This window comes from Aethalodelphis obliquidens, unplaced genomic scaffold (genome assembly GCF_003676395.1).
Source record: "Aethalodelphis obliquidens isolate GAN/ISIS:26980383/991018 unplaced genomic scaffold, ASM367639v1 scaffold45, whole genome shotgun sequence".
Taxonomy (NCBI): domain Eukaryota; kingdom Metazoa; phylum Chordata; class Mammalia; order Artiodactyla; family Delphinidae; genus Aethalodelphis; species Aethalodelphis obliquidens.
Window position 1 is genome coordinate 7699089 of NW_020837989.1, and position 26464 is coordinate 7725552.

Here is a 26464-nt window from a genome sequence, read left to right on the forward strand (position 1 = left end):
TTTGGATGGCTGTTTTCTTTTTTTTTTGACTAATTGCTCTGGCTAGTACTTCTAGTACTATGTTCAGTAGAAGTGTCAAGAGTGGGCACATATTTGTGAGCTTTTCAGTTTTGCTTCTGTTATTGATTTCTTGTTTCATACCACTGTGGTCAGAAAAGACACTTGATATGGTTTCACTCTTCATAAATATGCTATGACTTGTTTTGTGATCTATCTTATGATTTATCCTGGAGGATGTCCTGTGTGCCATTGGGAAGAATGTGTATTCCTTTGCTGTTGAATGAAATGTCGTGTATGTGTCCATTTGATTTAAAATGTAGTTCAAGTTCCTTTGTTGATTTTCTGCCTGGATGATCTATCCATTGTTGAAAGTGGGGTATTGAAGTCCTCTACTATTACTGTAGTTTTATTTCTCTCTTCAGACCTGTTAGTATTTGCCTAATATTTAGGTAGTCCGATGTTGGGTGTATATATATTTATAATATTGTATTATCTTGATTAATTGACCCTTTTATCATTATATAATGAACTTTTTTGTCTCTGTTTCAGTTTTTAACTTATAGTATATTTTGTCTAATATAAGTATAGCTATGCTTGATCTCTTTTGGTTTCCATTTGCTTGGAATATCTTTTCCCATTCTGTAACTTTGAACCTATACATGTTCCTAAAGCTGAAGTGAGTCTCTTGTAGGCAGCATATTATTGGGTCTTGTTTTGTTGTTGTTTTTTTAATCTATTCAGCCACTGTATGCCTTTTGACTGGATAATTTAATCAATTTAAAGTAATTGTTGATCAGCAAAGATTTATTGATGCCATCTTATTGTTTCCTGACTGTCTTGTATTTCTATTTTTCTTTTTTTCCTCTCTTGCTGTCTTCCTTTGTTAATTGATGATTTTCCTTAGAGGTGTTCTTTGATTCCCCTCTCTTTATCTTTTGTGTATCTACGATAGGTTTTTGCTGTGATTATCATGAGGCTCACATAAAATATCTTATTCTATTGTAAGCTGATGATAACCTGGTTGCATACAAAACTACCCTTTACTCCCCCTCATTTTATGTTTTTAATGTAACAGTTTATGTCTTTTTATTTGTATATCCATTAACAAATTATTTTGGCTACAGTTATTTTTTTATTTTTTATTTTTTTTGTACGCGGCCCTCTCACTGTTGTGGCGTCTCCCGTTGCAGAGCACAGGCTCCAGACGCGCAGGCTCAGTGGCCATGGCTCACGGCCCAGCCGCTCCGCGGAATGCGGGATCCTCCGGGACCGGGGAACGAACCCGCGTCCCCCTCATCGGTAGGCGGACTCTCAATCACTGCGCCACCAGGGAAGCCCTACAGTTATTTTTAATACTTTTATCTTTTTTAACCTTTCTACTGGAGTTAAGTGGTTAATACACCATTGTATGATAGTATTAGAATATTCTGAATTTGACTATGTACTTACCTTTACAATTGTGTTTTATATTTTCATGTTACTAGCTAGTATCCTTTCATTTCAGCTTAAAGAATTCCTTTTGGCATTTCTTGTAAAGCTGGTATAGCGGTGATGAACCTCCTCAGTTTTTGCTGTCTGGGAAAGTATCTCTCCTTCATTTCTGAAAGGCAGCTTTGACAGGTGGCTCTTGTTTAGGACCTTGATCCAGTTTGAGGTAATTTTATATATGGTGTTAGATAAGGTACAAATTCATCCTTTTGCATGTGGCTATCCAGTTTTCCCAATGCTATTTATTGAAAAAGACTGTTCTTTCCCCTTTTAATGGTCTTGGCATCTTTGTTGAGATCATTTGACCATATATGCAAGGGTTAATTTCTGTCCTCTCTGTTCTATTACGTTGGTTTATATGTCTTTTCTTATGCCAATACCACACTCTTTTGATTACAGTAGCTTTGTAATGAGTTTTGAAATCAGGATGTGTTAGACTTACAACATTGTTTTTCTTTTGAAGATTGTTTTGGTTATACAGTGTTTCCTGAGGTTACATATAAATTTTAGGATGGATTTTTCTATTTTGGCAAAAAGCATTATTGGAGTTTTGATGGAAATTACATTGAATCTGTAGACCACTTTGGATATTTACATCTTAACAGTATTAAATCTTCCAGTCCATGAATATGAGATTTCTTTCCGTTTGTGTGTTTCTCTAATTTCTTTCAGCAGTGTTTTGTAGTTTTCCGTGTACAAGTCTTTTGTCTCCTTGATTAACTTTAGTCCCGTGTATTTTATTCTTTTTCTTGCTACTATAAATGAAATTGTTTTCTTAATTTTATTCCTGTTTTCATACGTAAATGTTGTGCAGTCCCTCAAACTGTTCAATTATCTGTGTATTTTATGCCCTCATAAGATCATGGAAATTCTCTATATTCAGATGTTCTATTCATACAATTCAAATCAAAATAAAATTCCCGTAACTATCCTTGTACCTTTAAATATCTAGAATCCTGAGCTTGGTGGTAAGAACATAACCTCACGTCTTCATAAAACCCATCGAGAGAGAAGACTTACAATCCTTCTGGGAAAACACTCTTTCCCAACCCCAAAATAATCTCAGATAGGCAGTAGAACACAGTGACCTTCTAAAATGAGGGGGGACAAATTCACATTTTGTGTAATATACACTACAATCAGTAATACAATTAGTGACCATAAGCTTTCCAATGTACAATTTATTCAAAAGTCTGAAATGTTCAGTGGATAAGGAGACAGTTACATGCTAGAAAGATGTAATAGTTTTTGCATGGTTTAATTAAAATATAAAGCTATTTGTCCAAATAAAAGCCATATTCATTATGTACTTGGTTTTTTTTTTTTAAAGGTCACTGGTACATGTATAGTCTGGATATGCTGGTAGTATCAAAGTCAGTGCCTCTTCCCATGGCAATAACAATCCATTTAACATTAACTCATGGGTTAAATCTGGAAATGACTTCATAGCATTACTTTGGCTAGCACAACAATTTTAGACAACACTCAGATAAATATAGGTATTTGAAATGTGAAGCATTTATCTATGCAACTTAAATTGTGGTTGAAAACTATCAAATGAAAACTGAAAATAAAAGCACTTTACAGTAGAAAAGTTTTATAAAGATAGGGTACTTTTTAAAGTCTTTATATCACATTGTTAGCAAATTTTGCTTTTAACACTATTATGGAATAGCCTACTTGTGTTAACAGATTTTTGAAATAAGAAAATAGTCAAGTGTGCCACAGGGTTTTCTAAATATCAAGCAACACACACTTATATATACAGTATCACTCAGTACCTGTAAAATGAATGTGAAGATTACAGGGTCTAATCTCTTATTCTACAATAATAAACAACAGAAACAACATCCTACCAGTGAAGGCAGAAAGTAGGACTTAGAAAAATCTAATCTCAATTGACTTTAAAGCATTCATATAAGAAATAAATGCATATTGCACAAACAATGAGAAAAAAATGTTCCTCCAAGCAACTCAGTTCCAGCTGGGGGACAACACAGCATTAGCCTGCACCTAACAACAATCTCAGAAGAGCACATGTTCTTTTCTGTAAATGATAAAGGTATGAAAACATAGAAATGTCTGCCACATGAAGAGTTATAAAGAAAAAATACAAACCCAAACTTAGATGTAAAGCAAAAAAAACTAAAATATTGAAAAACTGAAAACTGGCAGATCAAAAAATGCTGAATAACTGTCTTCTGTGAGAGCCGAAAGTTTTTGTTGACACAAAAGTATTTACGTACAACTAAGGCTTGCTGGTTAAATATCTGAGGCATATCTGGCCTTGAACACTTTCTTTATATGCTGGAGTTGTACACAAGTTTTCTCAGTTATTTAAAATAACTAAATGAAAAACCCCACTTCTCAGCAGCTGCATTAACATGAAACAATGACCTCGATACAAGGGAAAAAAAAGAAAAACAAAATGAAACAGAAATCCTAGATAAGTAGGCAATTGGCAGCATATCCAAAAATGATAGCCTCCAAGGATCCTTCCCAGTTTCCAGTGACTTTCAGTTATGGTCCATGGGATTGCAAATATGTACAATTCCATTACTTGCTGCTTTTTATTTAATTTGGAAAGTTTGCTTATGACTCTGCTCAAGTCCCCATTTTCATCCTTTAGCCTCTGGTTGTCTGCTTTTAGATCTGTTAACATTTTGAGCTCTTCTTTCACTTGAGATATTCTTTTTAGAGCTCTCTGTCCCCTTTTTTCCCAACTTCCAATAGTGACCTATCTGCAAATCTTTCTTGTCTCTGGTGGCCTTTTCTAATTGCAGTTTAAGATCTGTCAGTTTTGGGCTTCCCTGGTGGCGCAGTGGTTGAGAGTCTGCCTGCCGATGCATGGGACACGGGTTCATGACCCGGTCTGGGAAGATCCCACATGCCGCGGAGTGGCTGGGCCCGTGAGCCATGGCCTCTGAGCCTGCGCGTCCGGAGCCTGTGCTCCGCAACGGCAGAGGCCACAACAGTGAGAGGCCCGCGTATCGCAAAAAAAAAAAAAAAAAAAAAAAGATCTGTCAGTTTCATATATGTATCATGTAGCTAGGCTTTCAGCTTTTCATTTTCAGTTCGAATTTGTTCATAAAGCTTTTTAAAGTCAGGTAAGTTATCCTTTTCTAGCCTGCTACTGTAAGTCTTTCTTTTTTTAAAGTAACTGTATGATCCAGAGCAACCCAGCAAGGAATTAATACCAATCACTAGATGACATAGAACTTGTTTCACATCTAGAAATGGAATCCACCTAAGTTTCTTTCTTATTGGATCTCCCATCTGTATCTGATTGTTGTTCTTTTTCATTTTCGTCTCTATCTTGTGTCCAAAATGAAACTCCTGTAGATCTTCTTTTCTCTCTTGGTCACTGTTGCTCTCTGATTGATTTAGGGTGTGCTTGTTTTCTCTTTTTTCTTCTCTCTTTTCTCCCTCTTTTTCATTTTCTAATCTTCTGGAATACGCAGAAGTTATACCTACAAGATTGTTTGGCCTGTTTAGATGACTTGAATCGTAGAGTGAACTGTTCATGGTAGAAAGTGAACAGGATGCCCTCACCCCCCACCCCGAGGTCCGTGGCGCAGGGTGACTCTGGTCGCTGGGCCTGCTTGCCCTGCAGGCCACGTGCTGTGCTTCCACCTCCCGCTCCTTCGCAGCTGCCCCAGCTCAGGACCAGGGCCACATGGTGAGTGAGGCGGGGTCTGGGGAAGGCAGCGCTGCCCAGGGACCCTGGGTCATCCTAGTTGTGGGAGGGGGTGCTCAGGAAGCAGGGGCCTGCGGGTCCCCAGGTGCGGTGGGGGAGGTGGGTACAGCACGGACACTAGCTGGTGGGTCAGGCAAGGAGGCCACCATCTTCAGGGTGGAGGTCGTGCAGCAAGGTGTGGCCCTGGAGGAGGGAGAGGTGGCGGGGATCCGGGAAGAGTTAGGGCTGCTGGTGGAGGACATCTTGCAAGTGGTGGAGGTGGTGGTGGAGGAGGAGCAGGAGGAGATGCAGGCGGAGGAGCGGGAGGAGAAGCCCCAGGAGCAGGGGCAGGAAGAGCCAGAACTGGGACCCACGACTGCCCGGCCCCTGCTGGAGGCACTGGGGGCCCTGCAGTTAGAGCTGAGCACTCTGAATGCCCAAGCCAGCAGAGCAAGTGCAAGATCAGTCAGAGCCGGAATCCTCAGTTGGATCGCAGAAGGGCCATCATCCAGGGCATTCCTGGCTTATGGGCCAGAGCCATTATGAACCACTCCCAGATATTGGCCATGATCAGTGACCAAGATGAAGACACCCTCAGCTGCATGATCAATTTGGAGGTGCAGGAACTGGGCCATCCCAGGCACCACTGCAGGTTGATGTTTTTCTTTTGGAACAACACCTGCTGCTGGAATGACATGATCATTAAGGAGTATCACCTTAGCATTGCTGGATATAGGGCATATCGTTCCACTCCCGTCCAGTGGTTCTGGGATTATGAATGAGGAGCCCCCAACTGCAGGCAGGACACCACCAGCCTTAACTTCCCCAACTGGTTGTCTGACCACAACTGCCCAGGGTCTAACAGGATTGCTGAGATCATCGGCGAGGAACTGTGGCCCAATCCCCTGCACTACTACCCTAGGGAGGAAGGCCCCACCAGGACAGACCCGGAGATGAAGGTGCCGGGGGATCCTCAGAGTTTGGCCAAATAGCACAAGAGGCAGGAGGCGTCTACAGATGCGGGAGACGCATGGATGTATCTACCTATGTGGTTCTGGTGCCCAGGGGAGAAACGAGGAAAAGATGGCCAGTGAAGGTTCCAGAGAGCTGGGCCCCACATGTGGGGAATGATGCCCAGAGAGACATAAACAAGCTAACAAGTTACAAAAAAAGAAAGAAAGAAAGAAAGAAAGTGAACAGGATGGAGTAGTTGAACTTGAAGTGAGTTCTTGTCTGTAAGGCTGATAATTTTTTTTTCTTTTCCATTATGTTTTATTACAGGATATTGAATATAGTTCCCTGTGCAATACAGTAGAACCTTGTTGTTTATCCATTCTATATATAGTAGTTTGCATCTGCTAATCCCAAACTCTCACCCCATCCCTCCCCACCCCTTCACCTCCGCTTGGCAACCACAAGTCTGTGTTCTATGTCTGTAAGTCTGTTTCTGTTTCATAGATAATTTCATTTGTGTCATATTTTAGATTCCACATATAAGTGATGTCATATGGTATCTGCCTTTCTCTTTCTGACTTACTTTACATAGTATGATAATCTCTAGTTGCATCCATGTTGCTGCAAATGACATTATTTCGTTCTTTTTTATGGCTGAGTAGTATTCCATTGTGTGTGTGTGTGTGTGTGTGTGTGTGTGTGTGTGTATATATATATATGTATATATATACACCACATCTTCTTTATCCATTCATCTGTCAGTGGACATTTAGGTTGCCTGTCTTGGCTATTGTAAATAATGCTGCTATGAACATAGGGGTGCATGTATCTTTTCGAATTATAGTTTTGTCTAGGTATATGCCCAGGAATGGGATTTTTGGATCATATGACAACTCTATTTTTAGTTCTTTGAGGAACCTCCATGCTGTTTTCCATAGTGGCTGCACCAATTTACATCAGCAATGGTGTAAGAGGGTTCCCTTTTCTCCACATCCTCTCCGGCATTTATTACTTGTAGACTTTTTAATCACGGCCATTCTGATTGGTGTGAGGTGGTACCTCATTGTAATTTTGATTTGCATTTCTCTAATAATTAGAATGTTGAGCATCTTTTCATGTGTCTGTTGGCCATCTGTATGTCTTCTTTGGAGAAACATCTATTTAGCTCTTCTGCCCATTTTTTGACTGGGTTGGTTTTTTGTTATTGAGTTGTATGAGCTGTTTATATATTTTGGAATTAAGTCCTTGTCAGTCACATCATTTGCAAGTATTTTCTCCCCATCTGTAGGTTGTCTCTTTCCATTTTGTTTATGGTTTCCTTTGCTGTGCAAAAGCTTATAAGTTTGATTAGGTTGCATTTGTTTATTCTTTTATTTCTATTGCCTTGGGAGACAAGGCTGATAAATCTTATCATATGTTCTGAAGTACTTTTGTTCATATTTATCTTCTCTAGATGTTTCTGCTTCTTTCCTTCTTCCTTCTCTTTATCCTGCTTTCCTTTCCCCCCTTTTTCTTTTCCTTTTTCTCTGATTTGGGTACAATGACTTCTTCATATTGTTTTTTCAGCTTCCTAAAGATCAGTCTATGCTGTGTTGATCTTCTAGACTGTCTTGCTTGTCTAGATCTTGCTTTTCTTTGTGTTTCAGACTCTTCATCTTTAATGGGGTGAAATATGACCTTCTTGTCTCCGTGACCTCTACTGTGGAGGAAAGTGCCCCCAACAGTTGTAGTCAGGGTTATGTATTGCGAGGTTTTTGATTACTTATTCAATCTCCTTACTGGTTTTAAATCTATTGATTTTCTATTTCTTCATGATTTAGTACTGGTAAGTTTTGAGTTTCTAGGAATTTGTTTCATCTAGATTATTCAATTTGTTGGTGTACAGTTGTTCATGGTACTCTCTTACAATCTTTTTTAGCTCTGTAAAATCAGTTGTAATGTCCCCTCTTTCATTTCTGATTTTAGTTATTTGAATTTCTTCTCTTTTTTCTTAGTAAGTCTAGTTAAAGGTTTGCCAATTTTGTTGATCTTTTTGAAGAACAAACTCTTGGTTTCATTAATTTTCTCTGTTGGTTTTTATTGTCTATTTTGTTTATCTCTGCTCTAATCTTTATTATTCTTTTTCTTCTGGTAGAGCTAGGGAGCGTACACTCTTAATTATCATTATACAGTGTTCTATCACTGTAGAATTACACTGTATTATGAGTGTGAGTTCTTAGATGACTGGTTAGATCAGAATTCTCTAAGAGTAGCAGACCTCCATGTGTGATACAACAACACTCCCCTAAGCATTCCTAATTTTCCTTGTTTTATTTCACTTTTTAAATGGTAACTTTTGTCATATTGTAATTTATCTTGTTTATTGTTTATTGTCTATCCATTTTGGTAGCATTTAAGTATGAATGGAACAGGAATATTTAGCTGTATTAAAATGATATAGCTGAAGCTATAAAAGAGTGCGTGACACATAGTAGATGTTCACTGAATATTTGCTGAACAACTAAATGATAGAGTGAATGAACAGTTTTACTCATTTAATAACCTGAGTGGAATTACCCAAATTTTTTTTTTTTTTTTGCGGTACATGGGCCTCTCACTGTTGTGGCCTCTCCCGTTGTGGAGCACAGGCTCCGGACACGCAGGCTCAACGGCCATGGCTCACGGGCCCAGCCGCTCCGCGGCATGTGGGATCTTCCCAGACCGGGGCACGAACCTGTGTCCCCTGCATTGGCAGTCGGACTCTCAACCACTGTGCCACCAGGGAAGCCCTACCCAAAATTTTATACATCAGAAAGCTTTTAAGGTGTGGGTAAGTTGGGAGTAAGAAAGATGAGAAGAGAAGGGAAGACCAGAAGAAAAAGGTATTTTCATTTTGGGGAGATAATCTAAATATTTCTTATTTGCTATGGTAATTGGTGAGAGTAGTGATAAATCTGTATACTAGTAAGAGGAGCATTCTCAAAAGCCCTAAAGTGAAAGTGAGTTGAAGAAGAACAAGAATGTCTGAAGTGGAATGAATGAGAGGAAGTGGTTTATAATGATGTCAAAAAAATTGAGGAAGATAATGTAGGGCATTTTAAGGCATGCTGTAGGGTTTTTTAAAAGCAGGTTTATTGAGGTTTAATAGACAAAAAATCGCACATATTTGATAACATTGGTTTATGTATACACCAGTGAAACTGTCACCACAGTCAAGAGAATGAAAATGTCCATCATCCCCCTAAGTTTTTTCTTATCGCTTGGAAATTAATTCCTCTTCCCCAACTGGCTCTCTGCCTCATCCCCAGGCAACGACTGACCTGTTTTCTGCCACTATATATCCATTTTCATTTTCTAGAATTTGATATAAGAAGAATCATAATGTATGCACTCTTGTTTTTACTGATTTCTTTCACTCAGCATACTTATTTTGAATTTAATCCGATTTTCTATGTGTACCAAGAGTTCATTCCTTTCTGTCGCTGATTAGTATTCTATCGTATGGATGCCTATGATGGACATTTGAGTTAATTTTAGTTTTTGGCTGTTACAAATAAAGCTGCTATGAACATTCCTGTACAAATGTTTGCATGCACATGTATTGGATGTTGTATGTTGTATTGTGCACATGCCTAATACTTAATTCTCTTGGATAAACATTAGGAGTGGCATGGCTGGATCATATAGTCAGTGAATACTTAACCTGAGGAATTGCCTGTTTTCCAAAGGGATTGCACCATTTTACATTCCCACTAGCTGTGTGTAAAAGTTCATTTCTCTACATCCTTGCCAGTATTTGGTAATATTAGTTTTTAAAATTATAGTCATTTTAGTAAGTGATTAATGGCATCTCATTATGATACCATAGTATTTCCCTGATGACTAATGATGTTGGGCATCTTTTCCTATTCTTATTTGCCATCAGTATATCTTTAGTGAAGTGTCTGTTTAAATCTTTTGGTCAGTTTTAAATAATTTCGTTGTTAGAGGTCTTCATATATTCTGGCTGATGGTTCCTTATTAGATACATGACTTGGAAACAATTTCTCCTAGTCTGTGGCTTCTCTTTTTATTCTCTTAAATTGTGTCTTTTGAATACCAGAGGTCCAATTTATCATTTATTATTTTATGATTCATGCTTTTGGTATCAACTAAGAAATCTTTGCCTCATCCTAGGTCACAAAGGATTTCTCTTGCATTTTATTCTAAGAGTTTTAGATTTTATATTTAGGGCTATGAGCCATTTTGAGTTAATTTTTTTGTATGTAGTATGAAGAATGGATTAAGGTTTCAATTTAAATTATGGATATCCAATTATTCCAGCACTATTTGTTGAAAAGGTGATTCTTTCCCCCACAGAATTGCCTTTGTTATTGTATCACTTGGATCTATTTCTGAACTATCTATTCTGTTTCATTTATACATTTTTCTATCTTTACACCAATACCACACTCTTGATTATTGCAGTGTGTGTATAATAAGCCTTGAGATCAGGTAGTGTTAAGCCTCAAAGTTAATTTTTTTTTTTTTTTTGCTAAATTGTTTTGGCGATTCTTGGTCCTTTTCCTTTCCGTGTGAATATAAAACTGTCCTTCTCATACAGTGACAGTTTTCTTTCTTTCCTTGTCAGTTTCTCCTCTAAAGCTTGCTGCTGTTTTGAATAGATTGCACTGAACTTATAAGTCAATTTGCAGAATTAGACATTATAAAAATAATGAGCTGACACATGAATGTGATGTAGCTCCTTTAAGTCTTTCATTTCTGTTAGCATTGTTTTATAGTTTTCAGTGTACAGGTGTTTCACATCTTTTGTCAGATTTGCCCCCAAACCTTTCATACTTAAAAATTCTACTGTAGATGTTTTAAATTTTAATTTCTGGTTATTTATTGATTGTATATGGAAGTACAACTAATTATTGTATATTGATCTGGTATACTTCAACCTTCCTGAGCTTACTAATTAGTTCTAGTACCATTTTTTGGTAAAATACATTGGGTTTTCTGCATAGAAGATCATGTTATCTACAAGTGAATGTGGTTTTACCCTTTCCTTTCCCAACCAGACGGTTTTAATTTCTTTTTTGCCTTATTGCACTGACTAGAAACTCCAGTACAATGTTTAATAGAAGTTGTGGGAGTAATTCCTTCCACTTTTTTCTTCATTGTCAAGATTGTTTTAGCTATTCTAGGGCCTGTTTCTTTCCATGTAAGTTTTTTTTCAAAACAAGCAACTTTTTTTTTTTTTTATGCGGTATGCGGGCCTCTCACTGTTGTGGCCTCTCCCGTTGCGGAGCACAGGCTCCAGATGCGCAGGCTCAGCGGCCATGGCTCACGGGCCTAGCCGCTCTGCGACATGGGGGATCCTCCCGGACCGGGGCATGAACCCGTGTCCCCTGCATCGACAGGCGGACTCTCAACCACTGCGCCACCAGGGAAGCCCAACAAGCAACTTTTTATTGAAGTATAGTTGATATACAGTGTTGTGTTGGTTTCAGTTGTATAGCAAGATGATTCGTATATATATATATATATATATATATATATGTATTCTTTTTCAGATTCTTTTCCATTATAGGGTATTACAAGATATTGAATCTAGTTCCCTGTGCCATACAATAGGTCTTTGTTGTTTATCTGTTTTATATATAGTAGTGTCTATCTGTTAATCCTAAACTCCTAATATATTCCTCCCTACCCTTCCCCTTGATGACCGTAAGTTTGTCTTCTATGTCTGTGAGTCTATTTCTGTTTTGTAAATAAGTTCATTTGTATCTTTTTTTAGATTCCACATATAAGTCATATCTTATGATATTTGTGTTTCTCTTTCTGACTTACTTCACTTAGTATGATAATCTCTAGATCCATCCTTGTTGCTGCAAATGGCATTATGGCTGAGTAATATTCCATTTTATATATGTGCCACATCTTCTTTATCCATTCATCTGTTGATGGACAGTTAGGTTGTTTCCATGTGTTGGCTACTGTAAATAGTGCTGCTATGAACATTGGGGTGCATGTATCTTTTCAAATTAGAGTTTTCATCTTTTCTGGATATATGCCCAGGAATGGGATTGCTGGATCATATGGGAACTCTATTTTTAGTTTTTTTAAGGAACACCATATAAATTTTAAAATAATTTTGTCTAAGTCTACAAAAATCAAAACAAAACTTGCTATCATTTTTAAGAGAAATTGCTTTAAGCCTATAGATCAATTTGGGCATCATTAACATCTTTATTGTTTATAGTCTTCATATCAGGGACCATGGTATATCTCTATTTGATTTCTTTTAATGACATTTTGTGATTTTCTTCCTAAAATCCTACATGTTTTGATAAGTGTAAGCCTAAGTGTTTCAATTTCTTTGGAGTGATTAAAAATGGTACTGTTTTTATTTGTGTTTGCATGTTTTTATTAGTATAGAGAAATGTGATTGATTTTTGTGTTGATCTTGTATCCTCTTACTTTGCTGAACTCACTTAGTTTTAGGCACAATATTGGTAAATTCCTTTGGATTTCCTACATAGACAATCATTCATGTCATTTGCATATAGGGACAGTTTTATTTCTTTCCTTTCTGATCTGTATGCTTCTAATTTTTCTTTCTTGTGTTATTTTGGTGGGTAGAATTTCCAGTATTATGTTGAAGGAGAATGGTGAGAGCAAACATCATTGTCTTGTTCCTGATCTAAGAGGGGAATCATTCAATCTTTCATCATTAAGTATTATATTTTCTGTGGGTTGTATTTTTTTGATTTTTGTTTGTTTGGTATATGCTCTTCATTAAGTTAGGGAAATTCCTCTCCGTTACTATTTTGCTGAGAATTTTTTTTTTATCATTCATGAGTATTGGATTTTTGTCAAATGCCTGTTCTGTGTCAATTGGTATAATCATTTACTTTTTCTTTGTATCTTGTTGGTTAATTTTCTATTTTGAGCCAGCTTTGAATACATTTCACTTATTCATAGTGTATAATTTTTTTTTATAGATTGTTGAATTTTGTTTGTTAATATTTTTTGAGGATTTTTATGTCTACGTTCATGGGAGATATTGATCTGTAGTTTTCTTTCACTGTACAGTCTTGGTATGGTTTTGGTAATAATTTCCTGATAAAATGATTTGGGGAGTATTCCCTCCTCTTCTATTTTCTGGAAGAGATTGTGTAAAATCAGTGTTAATTCTTTAAATTTTGGTAGAATTCTCCAGTGAAACCATTTTTCCTTTTTTGTGAGGTCTTTAAAAATCAACTTTTTACATAGTTATAGGACCATGCAGATGATCTATTTCATCTTAGTTGAGTTTTGGTGTTTGAAGAAATGGTCCATTTCTTCTACCTTGCCAAATTTATGAGGCTGAAGTTGTTCATAATATTCTCACATTATCCTTTTAATGACTGCAAGATCTATAGTGACTTGTTAATATCTATCGCTACAATTTCCAACATCTTTTTCAATTCTGCTCTGTTTTTTCTTCTTTGACTGATTTTTCTCTTCATTATGAGTATCATTTTCCAGTTTCTATACATGCCTGATAATTCTTGATTTAGTGGTAGACATTGTGAATTTTACCTTGTTGGATGATAGATACTTCTGTGTTCCAATACATATTTTTGAAGCTTTTTTCTGTAGTTCAGTTAGGTTACTTGGAAACAATTGTTAGGTGCCACCAGAGCAAGATATAAATATAGAGCTAATAATTTCCCACTATTGAGGCAAGACCCTTCTGTGTATTCTTCCCAGGGAATTGTAAAGTTTTCCAGTCTGGCTGGTGGGGACAGGCATTAATCTTGACTTTTTGTGAGCTTCAGTTACTGTTTCCTCCTTCCTTTCTGGTGTCTCTTTTCCCAGACTCTGATTTTCCTTACATATATGCACTGACCAGTACTCTCCTAAATACTAGAAGTGGACCCTCTGCAAGTCTCTGGAGCTCTCTTTCTGTGCAGCTTTCTCCTCTTTGGCTTCTGCTCTGTGAATATAGCTGCCTTGGTCTTTCTGTACTATTAGTTCTTTCTCCTCCACTCTGGAAGTCTGTTGGCCCCTGCCTGGACTCACTTGTCCTGTGTCATACCTAGAAGTGTTCTCAAGGCAGTAAACTGGGCAATCAGAGGGGTCAGCTCAATTTGTTTCCCATCTCTCAAGGGTCACTGTCCTTCACAGCCTGATGTCTAATACCTTTAAAGCCATTGCTTCATACACTTCTCTGGTTTTTCCATTGGTTCAGGTGAAAGTTCCCATCCGTTCCCTATTACTTCACTTTGATCAGAAACAGAAGTTTGGAATTGGTTTATAAAATTTAATTTTGTTTTATAATTATGTAAAATTTTTTGTGGTTACAAAGTCAAATCAACAGAACATGGTATATTCAAAGAAAATTAGGTATGATTTCTGTCCCTTCTATCTTATTTCCTTCCTCCCTGGGGTAGGAAGTGTCTAAGGTAGCCAGTTATTCCCACCTCCTGATATTCATGGCCTTTTGTAATACCCTCTGCATAAGTAAGCAGCTTCTAACCAATGGCATATGGCAACATAGAGGGGATGTCACTTATATATTGATAATAAGATTATAAAAGTTTGTGACTTCCATCTTGCTTACAAACTCTTCTCTTGACTCCATAGATAAGCAAGTTGTAAGTTGGATGGCAAAGTACTGTGGGTGGCTTCCTTTCAACAACCAGCAAAGACATGAATGCCCTTAGTCCAACAATCCTTGAGGCATTAAATTGTGCCAACAATCATGTAGTTGAGCTTGGAAATGAATCTCTCCCCATTTGAGTCTTCAGATGAAAGAGACCCCAGCCTGGGCCAATACCTTGATTATAGATTTGTAGAAGACCCCGAAGCAGAGGACTCAGATAATCCATGTCCAGATTCCTGGCCAACATAAACTGTGAAACAATAGATGTGTGTTGTTTTAAGCCACTAAGTTTTGGGGTAGGTTGCTACAATTCAATAGATAACTAATAATACCTTTTGTAGATTATATTTTATTTGATGGCTTATTCTTCCATCATTTGCTTTTTATTTTTAAGGTAAACATATACAGTTGATTTTCATTATTCACAGATTCTGTATCTGCAAATTCACCTACTTGCTAAAATGTATTTATAATCTCAAAATCGATACTCACAGTGTTTTTTCAGTCATTGGCAGACATGCACAGAGTAGCAAAAAATTTGAGTTACCACATGCACACATTCCCGGCTGAGTTTAAACAAGGGGATGCTCTGCCTTCCTGTTTCAGCTCTCATACAGAGATGAACAGATGACGGGGATGGTAGGGGCAATTCAGTGTAGTGCAAGAAACTCCAGCTCTGGAGTCAGTTGGATAGGGTTTGAATCTAACTCTGGCCTTTGTTACTGGACCTCAGGCAAATTACTTAACTGTTCTGAACCTTGGGGTTTTTTTTTTTTTGGTAAAATAAAGAAAATAGAATCCACCAACATAAGTTGTTTTTAAGGTTATAATCTTAATTATACAAAGTTGTAATTTAAGATTATAATCTATTTTATGTTGATTTATTCCCCTTTGGAGAAATGGTTCAGTATTCACTAATTCTGTGTTTGCAGCAACTTAACTGAACATAGCTACCATGAATAAGTAGAATTAACTGTATACATATTCACATTTTTAGAAAATAAATGGTAATAACAAACTATTTTCATTTTTTTCTACTTTTTTTCCCCTCATATAACATTATATCCTGAAGTTACCTCCATATTAGTACATAGAGACACTTCTCTCTGTCTCTCTCTTACAGCTGAATAGTACTGTTTTGTGTGTATACTGTAATTTATACAGCTAGACCTGTTAGTAGATGTTCGGGTTGACTGATGTCTTTTGGTATTAAAAATAGTAGCGCAATGAGTAATTTTTTTTTTTTTTTTTTTTTTTTGGCCAATGTGTATTTGGGATATATTCCTGGAATGGAGTTTCTGAGTTAAAAGGCAAAAGCTTACATGTAGTGTTGTGGGTTTAGATGCTTTGATAATCCTCCCCTTAAGAGGTAGAGCTCAATTCCCATTCCTTTGATTGTGGGCACCCTTAGTGATTCACTTTCAGGAAATAGAATACAAAAGAAGTAATGAGATGTCATTTTTAATTTAGGTTATAAGAAGACTATGGCTTCTATCTTGTGTGTGCTCTCTATCTTTCCCTTGACTCACTGGTGTGGGTAGAAGCCCGCTTCCATACTAAGAGGGAGGCTTGAGAGGGAAGACCCCTACCATGTCATGAGGATAATAGAGTAGCCGAAGGAAATTCCCCCATGGTGAATAACTGAGCTTGGAAATTGAAATTCTGAGGCTTGTCATCAGCTACTTGATCGAGTTTAGAAGCATATCCTCCTCCAGTTCAGCCTTGAAATAATTGCAGCCCTGGCTGACAGCTTGACTGCAACCTCATGACAGACTAGACCTGAACCACCCAGCTAAGCTATTCCCACATTCTCCAATCACAGAAACTATGAAACAGTTAACTACAACAATGTATACAGTTTCAGACTGCTAAATTTCAGGTAATTCGTTACACAGCAATAGATAATGAATACATATAGTTTTGTTAACTATTGCTGAATCTTCTATATAGGGGCTATACCATTTTTCTGTCCCATGAGTAATATATGAGAATTCCAGGTTCCCATGACTCTACTAACACTGTGTATTTCCAAACTAAGAATACTTTTTTTTTAACAAGGTAATAGATGAGAAATAGTAAATTACTGTGGCTTTAATTTTTATTTCTTTTATTATAGGAGAGGACTCCTCTCTACCTTCTTTTTAAATTAAATATTAAAATAAGGACAGCTTCCCATCATGCTTAGGATAAAGAGCTAACATTTTCACAATTTCTACATGGCTCTGCACAATCTGATCCCTTCCCATATCAACTTCCACTGGTATCACTGCTTTAGGATTCTGAATTAATCATTACTATACCCTTAGTGCATAACACAGTGAGTGACTACAGTGTCTTACGCACAAGACGTTCAATAAAGATTGATGTAACTGTGGAAGTTTAAATTGGAGTGCTGTTGGTTGCCCATTTCTTACCCTCTTCTTTGTCTTGACGAAATTTTAGGCCTTTTTCCTCCCCTCATACTCCTAAATTTTGGCTTGCCCCCAAGTTTAAACATACATTAAAGGGTAAGGATATGCGCAACATCCTCCCTCAGCAGCTTACTCTCAGAATCCGAAGACCCTAGAAACATTTCCTGTTAAAGTACCCTGGTTTTGCCACTTGCACACCTCCATCTCTTAAAGTTCCTGCTAACCCTTCTTACACCTCCCTACTAAAGAAAAGCCTTTTTCTGTTTGATTTGTTTGATTCTGTTTGATTTCTGTGAGGTGTTGCAGCTTTCTGAGATTGGTGCATTCTCCCTATTGCAGTAATCTTTCTGAATAAAATGTCTTCATATCTAAATCCAGACATGTTTTTATTTGACATGGGAAACAAAACTGCTAATGTAAAATTGCTGCTCACTTAATTACACACAAGCCAGAAATCATGGCTGTTGTGAAATCTATGATGATTCAAAATTGTATCTATTTATGTACAGGAACCAGCACTTTGTTAGTATGCCTTTTTTTTTTAAGTAAAAAAGCTTGATGTAAGGTAAAAGTTATGATGTGTTTCGTTGGTTCTTTTTTTTTTAATCAAGTTATTTTTTTCCCTGAAGTCTAACCTCCTCACTCTCTTCCTCTCTTTTCTTTCCTTCTGTTGTTTTAGTCTCCTCCTTCTCGGTCTCAGTCTCCCGTGTTGTGTCCGGTTTCCCACTTCTGTTCCTGTGCTTCCATTTTTCACGCTTAAGTTTCCCATCTGTCTGTCTCCACAAGCTTCTCCTTCCCCCATTATTCTTGTTTTCTCCTAGTCTCTGATTCTCATCTCCTCTTCCCTCTCACTTTATTTTCTTCAGTCGGCCTCTGCAACTTGTTACTGCAGTTGTAGTAGTTTCCCCTAGAGAATTCCATACAGTCGTTTTTAGCGTAAAGTTCATTATTTCTGTGTGTCCTCTTTCTCTGCTCCTCAGTGAACTCTTCCATCACTCTCGCCCCTTTTTCCTACAGTGGAATCTCCATTCCACGTTTTCACCCCTCTCAGCAAGTAGAATCGCCCGGTAGAGGGCTGTGCCATTTACAAACACTTTTAGGTAAAGTCTCCAATGAGAATATTTTACTGTTCCAAATTCTTCCTCTTCCACCAAATGAAGCTTTCTAATAGAGGACATTCACTCAAACTGCTTACCCAGTCCTCCTATAAAATCTCTCTGCAAAATTTTGCATGTTACTGGTTTGTATAATTCTCCTTTATGTCATCTTTTCCCCCTACCCTCGCTGCCGCGGTGGTACAGCCCAGCCTCCGAATAAACCGAATTCCTCTGCTTGTACGGAACCGGCCGGCCTCTCAAGATGGCGGCTCCCACTGAGACACAGCACATGGGAGCGGCCATATTGCCTCCTGAACAAAGCCGCCCAGGGTGCGGAGTGGGCAAAGCTGCCCGGTACCGAACAGCGCAGGCCCGGGAGCCCAGTGCTTTGCTCACCCAGACAGGAAGCGGGAGAGTTCGCCGCTATGGATGTGACAGCTGTCCCGGGTTAAGCCGTGACGGGCGTTTCTAGATCTGATAACGGAACTGCAGGTCAGAAGGCGGACATGTGTGGTGAGGAGTGAGTCTTTTGGATTGGTAATGGGATGGGAGGGGTCCGTGAGTGTCAGTGATTGGAGACTGATGAAGTCACTGGTGGGGAAGGTATGAAGGATTAGGGTTGGGCTTATTTGGGAGTCAGGGATGGGGTGAGCTGTGAGGTTAGTAATTGGATAACGGTGTGTCAGTGACGGAGTTGTCTGTGGGATCAGAAATGGTGTGTAGGGGGACTGACTGGTGATGACTGGGTCAGGGATTTAGGGGACTCTGAGGAATCAGTGATTGGTGAGGGAGACTGTGGACTAAATGATGAGGGCATCCATGTGGCAGTCAGTGATGTGGTGGGCATGGGGCAGATCTGTGGGGTATGTGATTGCTAGGTCCGAGGATTCAGAGATTTGGAGGGAGCAGTAACGGGATCAGGGAATCTTGATGATCAGCCCTACTGTTTTTTACATACATTAAAATTTCCACAGGTCATACGCAACCTTAAAGGTCAAATCTCTTCTCAACCATTATGCCCTTAGTCTGGTGCCCCGCATAAAAATGATCATTTTGAAACAAGACCAAACAAATCAAAAAAGATAGGATTATTATGAAAAGTGTGATTTTCGTCCTACCTCTTTCTAAGTTTATTGAAATCATTTTATATTTTATTCAAGAAACATTTATTGAACACATGTTGGGTGCCCAGAGATAAGTATGACTATTTCTTATGGTTGTTTCCTTCCAGATCTATTTTGACAAAGCCTGGAATACCCCATATAAAGCAGTCTCTCTATCATGGGAGCACCCACTTCCTCTGAACCAGTTAAGTCTTACCTACCTGACTCCTTCTGGGACTGAGAAGGATTTCCCAGGTATGTACCTTCTTACGTTAGGGTATATTCCGTTGTATCAGTGGTTCCAACATACCACCATTTTTATATGCAGACAACCATACTGTTGAAAGCAGCAATAAAAATTTAAACGGAAAACATCTTAAAATTAACATTTTGGTCCATGAATATTGATTGGCAGGAAAGTCTGCTGAGTTGAAGAAAAATATGAGAGCTCTTGGGAGATTATTAGAATTCAGCTGCTGATTCCTTTCTGGGGAATAAGGGAATACATTCCTCAGTTTTTCATTTGCTCATTCCCCATTCTTATTGCCGGGGAGCTTCATCTTTGTGTGTGTGTGTGTGTGTGTGTGTGTGTGTGTATTGCCTTATGAAAACATTAGAGTGGAATTGCTGGTTCATAGTGGAGAAAATAAATTGTTAATAAATCAACAGGAAACATATGTTCACATCTATACAATTAAATTAAAAAACCTTGTCCAAGTTCTGTATGATCATAGTATGTAGTCACAAGAGGACTTCCTTCACATGATACGTGCTGATCGTTGTATAAAGACCGAACAGTCTTCTCCCACAGGTTGGCCTAACATCTACCTGACTTCTGTGGTAGTTGCTTCTAGACTGGTGAATGTGGAACCTGCAGTCTGCATCTGATCTGTGAAAACATCCTTCTGATCACCAATTTTGCCTTTTCACACATCTACCTTTTTAGAAGAGAACAGAAAATGATGAAGTCCCAGGTGAGTTGCTTTAATTTTTAATTTCTTAAATTTCTTATTTTGGTTCTTCATACAATCAAATGGAAAAATGAAGATAGCTAAAATTAGGATCAGGGAAAGACAGCCAAAATAAAGATCCAGACCTAGAAAGAGTTTCTAGGTAATATGTAGACAGATACATTTCCCATGGGAAGAAATTATTTCTTGCCATATAAGACTAAGATTTCATTTTTGGGTCTTTCTCTAGGTGGTGGAGTGTGCAGTGTTCTCACCAACACTCCTGTGGTAAATGTAATTATAAATTTCTTGTAGCTGTATCACAGAATGATTTCTTTTAGAGGGAAGTTATCATAATGTCATAGCCAAACTCCTTAACTTTATCCTTTAGAGCTGGAGTCATCAAACTATTGCTTAAATTCAGTTCTCCAACTGTTTTTGTAAATAAAGTTTTATTGGCAACACAGCCATGCCATTTGTTTCCATATTGTCTATGGCTTTTTTTGTAGTACAATGGCACCATATGGCCTGCAATGCTGAAAATATATACTTTACTGAAAAAGTTTGTTGATCTCTTCTTTAGAGGACCAGATTGATTATAGAGGCTTCCTATTAGCCAGCTTTCTCTATCGATAAAGTCTAGATAATATAGGATGGATACGTTTTGAATGGTCTTCCAAAATACATATTTCTTTCAAAAAGTAGTTCTTGAAATATAATTGTCTGGCAGAGCTTTGGAGAGCAAGGGTCACTGAACCCTTTACTATGGTTTCAGAGTTTGTAGGGTTACTGTCTAACTTGGGGCTAGTTCCTTCTCTGTGTTTCTGTTTTTAACAGTCTGTTATTTTTTCTCCCTGCCAATATTCACTATATATACGGTGTAAAAATCTTTAACTATATAAAAAGATAAAAATTTAAACACTGAGGGACCTTTTAACTTAAACTCCCCTCCTCCTGAGATTATCAGTATTAACCATTTGTTTCTAACCTTGTGATGGAGCGTACATGTGTAATAGTACCAGTGCCAGGGGTGTCTCTTACTTTCTTGTTCCTTTTTTGGGGAAAAATAATGTTATAGTAAACATTCTGTTTTGCAACTTGATTTTTAACTTTACTGTCCAGTATAAAAATTTTTGTATGCAATTTGAATATCTTCCTATGCTGGTATATAGAATTCTCCTTTATTATTTTAGCAGATCCATAATATACCCTGTGGACTGGAATTGTTTCTTCATCTGTAAAATGGAGATTGTAATCCTCATAGGGTTGTTGTGGAAATTGAGTAAAAACCACACTTAGAACAGTAACTGGGGATGGTTTGTTTTAAATTTAAGTATGAGCTATTATTATTATATCATCATTATTATTGTCAAATCTTGGAATCAGCTTTTGCATTAGGAGTTCTTATGTATATTTTACAGTGAAGCTTAACAAATGAGTTCTATTGTGAAAAGACAGGTTTTTTTTCCTTTTTGGGTCTCAGTAGCTTTGGAGCTGTGCTGTCCAATATAGAGCCATCAGCCTCATGTGGTTATTGAGCACTTGAAATTGGCTAGTCTGAATTGAAGTGTGCTTTGAGTGTAAAGTACATTGTGGGTTTTGAAGATATAATTGCAGAAATTCATTAATAACTTTTAAAGATTGATTACATGTTGAAATGATATTTTGAATATACTGGGATAAATATATATTATTGAAAATAATTTTTTGAATGTTGCTACTAGAAAATTTAAAATTACTTACCTGGTTGGCTTTATATTTCTGTTAGAGCTGCTTTAAAGATGAAAATGGATTTTTTATTGGCCCAATAAATCCAACTATCATGGCTAATTAACTTGCTTATTAGCTCAGGAAGAAAGATTTATATTTTTTCCATACAGTCCAGAAGTGAAGTCATCATTTTCACACGTATCTATCTTTCTTTTCTCCCTCTTAACACCTACTCCGCTTCCATTTCCTCCATCTCTTCCATTCTTCCAGTCACTCAAGCAGTAAAAATTGCTTGTAGCTGATTGGAAAGTACAATTTTCCACTGATTATGCACTATTTTACTCAAAATTAACAAAATTTTTACATATTTAGTATATTAAAGCATTCTAGTATCATTGATAAAGCAAAGTTAGAATGTCAGCATTACGTTTATTAATTTTCTTATCAGAATGGTTTCCCTCTACATTCTACATTTATCTTCCTCATGTTACTATTCTTTAGATCACAAGAATATTATTGACAGTGCACAAAACTGTTCTTAACTAAGCATGAAATTTATTTTATTCTCTATAATTTTCATTCATTCCTTTTTAGCAAACATTTCTTGAGTAGTCAATATATGTCACAGGTGCTGGCTGGCTGTGAAATATCTCAAGAGTTACACATGGTTCTTTCTTGGGAAGAATGCAGAGAAAAATGGGGTGAACAGATGTGGAAACTAACATTAACACATAAAAGCTCTATAATAGACATGGGAGCAAGGGACTTTTATAGTCGATAAGGGGGAGCAGCCAGCTTTATAAATAAGTCAAGGATAAGAGTCTTAAAAGATTATTAAATTCTGGATCATGAAGGAAGTAGGATGAGGATAGGAAACAGCATTTGAAAAAGTAGAAAAGGCTGAGAATTTGAAGAAAACTAAAGCGGAGGGTGTCTCATGGCAAGTTTGTCTGAAGGCGGCATTAAGGTAATAAAATATAAAAGGTCTTGTTTACAGTATCAAGGAAGGCATTGTGGAATAAGTACAGTGGTCAAGAACCCAGCTACTGAGTCAGGACACCCGCTTTTAAATCTGACAGTTAATCAGTCATATATTCAGTGTAACCTCTGGCAAGAAGTGACTTAACCAGTGTAATCCTCAATTCTCTCATATGTAAAGTGGGAAAACTAAAGGGGTTGTTATGGGAACAAACTGAATGCTTGGCAGCTTGATGGTGTGAATATGAGACTTGATGTGGGGTGAGAGAAACCTTAACATTGAGATGATTGAGATGAGACTAATTATATATGCAAGGATGGACCCAAAGGAGTCTTTTAAGCAGGGGAATGTTGATATTTAATTTTTTTTTCATTCTGAAAGCAATATTTGATAATAATGGAATAATTAGGGCAAAACCCTCAAAAGTAGTTTAAAATAATAAAAATCACTCAGATTCCACTATTAGGTGACAACTATTATGAACATACATAATGGTGGCATAATTAAAATAGTTTACCCTCCAGAAACACCTCTGGCTCTGCAGTTACCCAAGTCCTTTATTTCAGTGTCATGTCAATAATTTGTTATAGTTTTCTTGTGAATGTTTCCTGCATATTTCTTAAGTGTGTTTTTCAATATTGCTGTTATAATTGATGTATTTCATTATATTCCTAGCTATTGCATATATATAGGAGAACTGTTAGATTTAGAAGAAGCTAAGATTTCTTTCCTATGAAATGAGGGGATTGGATTAGAATCTTCAAGAACTCTGACATTCTCTGATTCTCTAAATGCGGCTTTTCTCTTTTTTATATGTTATACTTTAAAAATCCTTCTCTATAATTATTAATAAAGGGCTTCCCTCGTGGTGCAGTGGTTAAGAACATGCCTGCCAATGCAGGGGACATGGGTTCGAGCCCTGGTCCAAGAAGATCCCACATGCAGCGGAGCACCTAAGCCCGTGTGCCACAACTACTGAGCCTGCGCCCTAGAGCCTGCGAGCCACAACTGCTGAGCCCACGTGCCACAACTGCTGAAGTCTATGACCCCTAGAGCCCATGCTCCACAACAAGAGAAGCCACCGCGATGAGAAGCCTGTGCACCGCGAGGAAGAATAGCCCCTGCTCCCAGTAACTAGAGAAAGCCTGCGTGCAGCAACAAAGACCCAATGCAGCCAAAAATAAATACATTAATTTAAAAAAATTATTAATAAAAATCTTCCCAGCCAGGTTTTGTTTTGTTGTTATATAATTTTGGGTATTTTTAGAGTTTAAATTTTTACTCCATCCAGAATATATATTTTTCTCTTTTCCAAGACATAAGATATCATTGTATTAGTTATAATTGATGTATTTTATTATGGCAGCTAGGGCTGCCCTAACAGAATACCACACACTGTGTGGGTTAAACAACAGAAATTTTTTGTGTCACAGTTCTGCAGACTAGAAGTCAAAACTTAAGGTATCAGCAAGACTGGTTCCTTCTGAGGGCTGTGAGAGAAGGATCTGTTCCAAGTCTCTCTCTTTGGCTTGTAGATAACTATCTTCTCCTCATGTCTCTTCATACTGTCTTCCCTCTGTGTGTGTGTCTCTCTCTGTTCAGATTTCTTCTTTTGATGTGGACCTCAGTCATATTGGGTTAGGGTCCACCCTAATAACCTCATATAACTAATTACATCTGCAGTAACCCTATTTCCAAATAAGGTCACATTCTGAGGTACTAGGGGTTAGGACCTCAACTTATGAATTTTCAGGGTATACAATTCATCCTTTAACATATGGCTTCAACATTATTCTTTTCCTGTTAACTGTCCAGTTGTTTCAGTACTATTCATTGAATAATACATCTTCCTCTCAGCTGTGTGTTTTTTTTTATATTAAACTCATATCTTTATGTAATGCTATTTCTTTTCTAATTTATTAGTGCACAGAGATACATTTTCATAGTTATATTCAGTGTGTACATATTAACTTATGCTGTTTTTCTTCATTTATTCTTTCATGTAAGTATTTCCACATGTTGAAAGAGCTGTACATTATTCCATCAAATTTAAGTAATTGTTTCTTTATTATTACATACTTGAATTGTTTTCCAAAATTCCTCTCAGCTGCTTTAATGCTGCCCTTAAATTACCGTTTGTATTAGGTAGGCATTTTATGATTTACCTTTTCTGTTTTCCTGTACTGTCTGGGTCTTCTTGCCAAAGGCAGGATTTTACATTGGTTCTCCCAAATACTCTGATACAAAACTAGATGTAGGTATAGTTTTGCATACTATATTAGAGATGATAAGAATGATCACTTTAGATTAACAGGAATATACTGTTACAGGGGTTAGTATCATTCAAGGATGTGGCTGTGGATTTCACCCAGGAGGAGTGGCAGCAGCTGGACCCTGCTCAGAAGACCCTGTACAGGGATGTGATGTTGGAGAACTACAGCCACCTGGTCTCAATGGGTAAGGATGACTTCCCTGTATAACTCAGACTTGTCCAATCAAGTGCCTTTCCTTATCAGTCTCTGCGGTTAGGTGGTTCCTGACATATATAATGACTTTTATGATCTTCGTACCTTCCCCAATGGAGGTAATTACTTTGCTGAGGGCCAAATGTACTACTTCATTGTAGACCTCCTTAAACTGCACCTTCTCTTTTGCCTTCTGTGCAGTCTATCCCATTTCCTCTGATTTCCATTTAATAGGGCATCCAGTTTCCAAACCAGATGTCATCTCCAAGTTGGAACAAGGAGAAGATCCATGGATCATAAAGAGAGACATACCAAATTGGATCTATCCATATGAAGATCAGGCAGATGGGCGACAAGGGAAGTGAAATATCAGGTTTTTTTTTTTTAATTGATTGATGCCTGAGGCTTATGTTTCTCTCCTTAGTGAATTCTCTTATTCTTTGTTCCTATGCTGAGAATTTAGTAGGCATTCAACAAATAATTAATCAATTAAATAACTGTGAACCTTTATAGGGGATAGCTATTTCTTATTGATTGTATGTGTATATATTATGTATTAAATATATATTTGTTTAATATAATATATATTTAATGCATTTTATGAAAAGGCTTAATAGGCAATAGAAGGCAAATTCCTTCTAAGAACACAGGTTGCATTACAGAATTAAATGTCAAATACTGCTACTGTTTTTAAAAGTTCAGAGAAAATTAGAGTCTAAAGAAACGAAACAGAATTTGAAAAAGCATTTTTCAGAGCATGCAGCTGTAGCTGCTTTGAAAGATATATTGAGTATTGATGATGCTGAGAGAGGAAGGTGAAGACAAACTGTTGATGGGGGGTGGGCATGAAGAGTATATGAACAAAACCTTGAAGTTAGGGAAATATGGCTTTTCTGGGAGAACTTTGCTAATTTTATTTGATAATGTAGAGAAAGAATTTATGGGGAACTGTGGAATTCAAGCTTGGATTCTTGGTGTGAATCTGATACTGAATCCACAGCAGGATTTTGGGTTTTT

General features: G+C 37.4%; 1 protein-coding gene and 1 pseudogene across 7 annotated transcripts in view; both read left to right on the top strand.

Annotated features, from left to right (window-relative positions):
• ZNF300 (zinc finger protein 300) overlaps window positions 1-26464 on the top strand; it is a 98781-nt gene that overhangs the window by 69393 nt on the left and 2924 nt on the right. Inside the window, exons 2-6 of one of the 7 annotated variants that reach the window (XM_027081512.1) lie at window positions 18445-18760; window positions 19472-19598; window positions 20155-20317; window positions 25313-25439; window positions 25682-25804. The exons of 1 other annotated variant lie outside the window; for it this stretch is intronic. In XM_027081512.1, coding sequence (XP_026937313.1) covers window positions 20303-20317; window positions 25313-25439; window positions 25682-25804 — 265 coding nt within the window. In that variant the 5' untranslated portion in view covers window positions 18445-18760; window positions 19472-19598; window positions 20155-20302. Of the gene's footprint in view, window positions 1-18444; window positions 18761-19471; window positions 19599-20141; window positions 20318-25312; window positions 25440-25681; window positions 25805-26464 lie in introns of all 7 variants that reach the window. 5 more of the 7 variants (XM_027081513.1, XM_027081511.1, XM_027081515.1 and 2 more) reach the window with 5 other exon arrangements.
• Window positions 4878-6476, top strand: LOC113606846 (testis-specific Y-encoded protein 1 pseudogene; annotated as a pseudogene).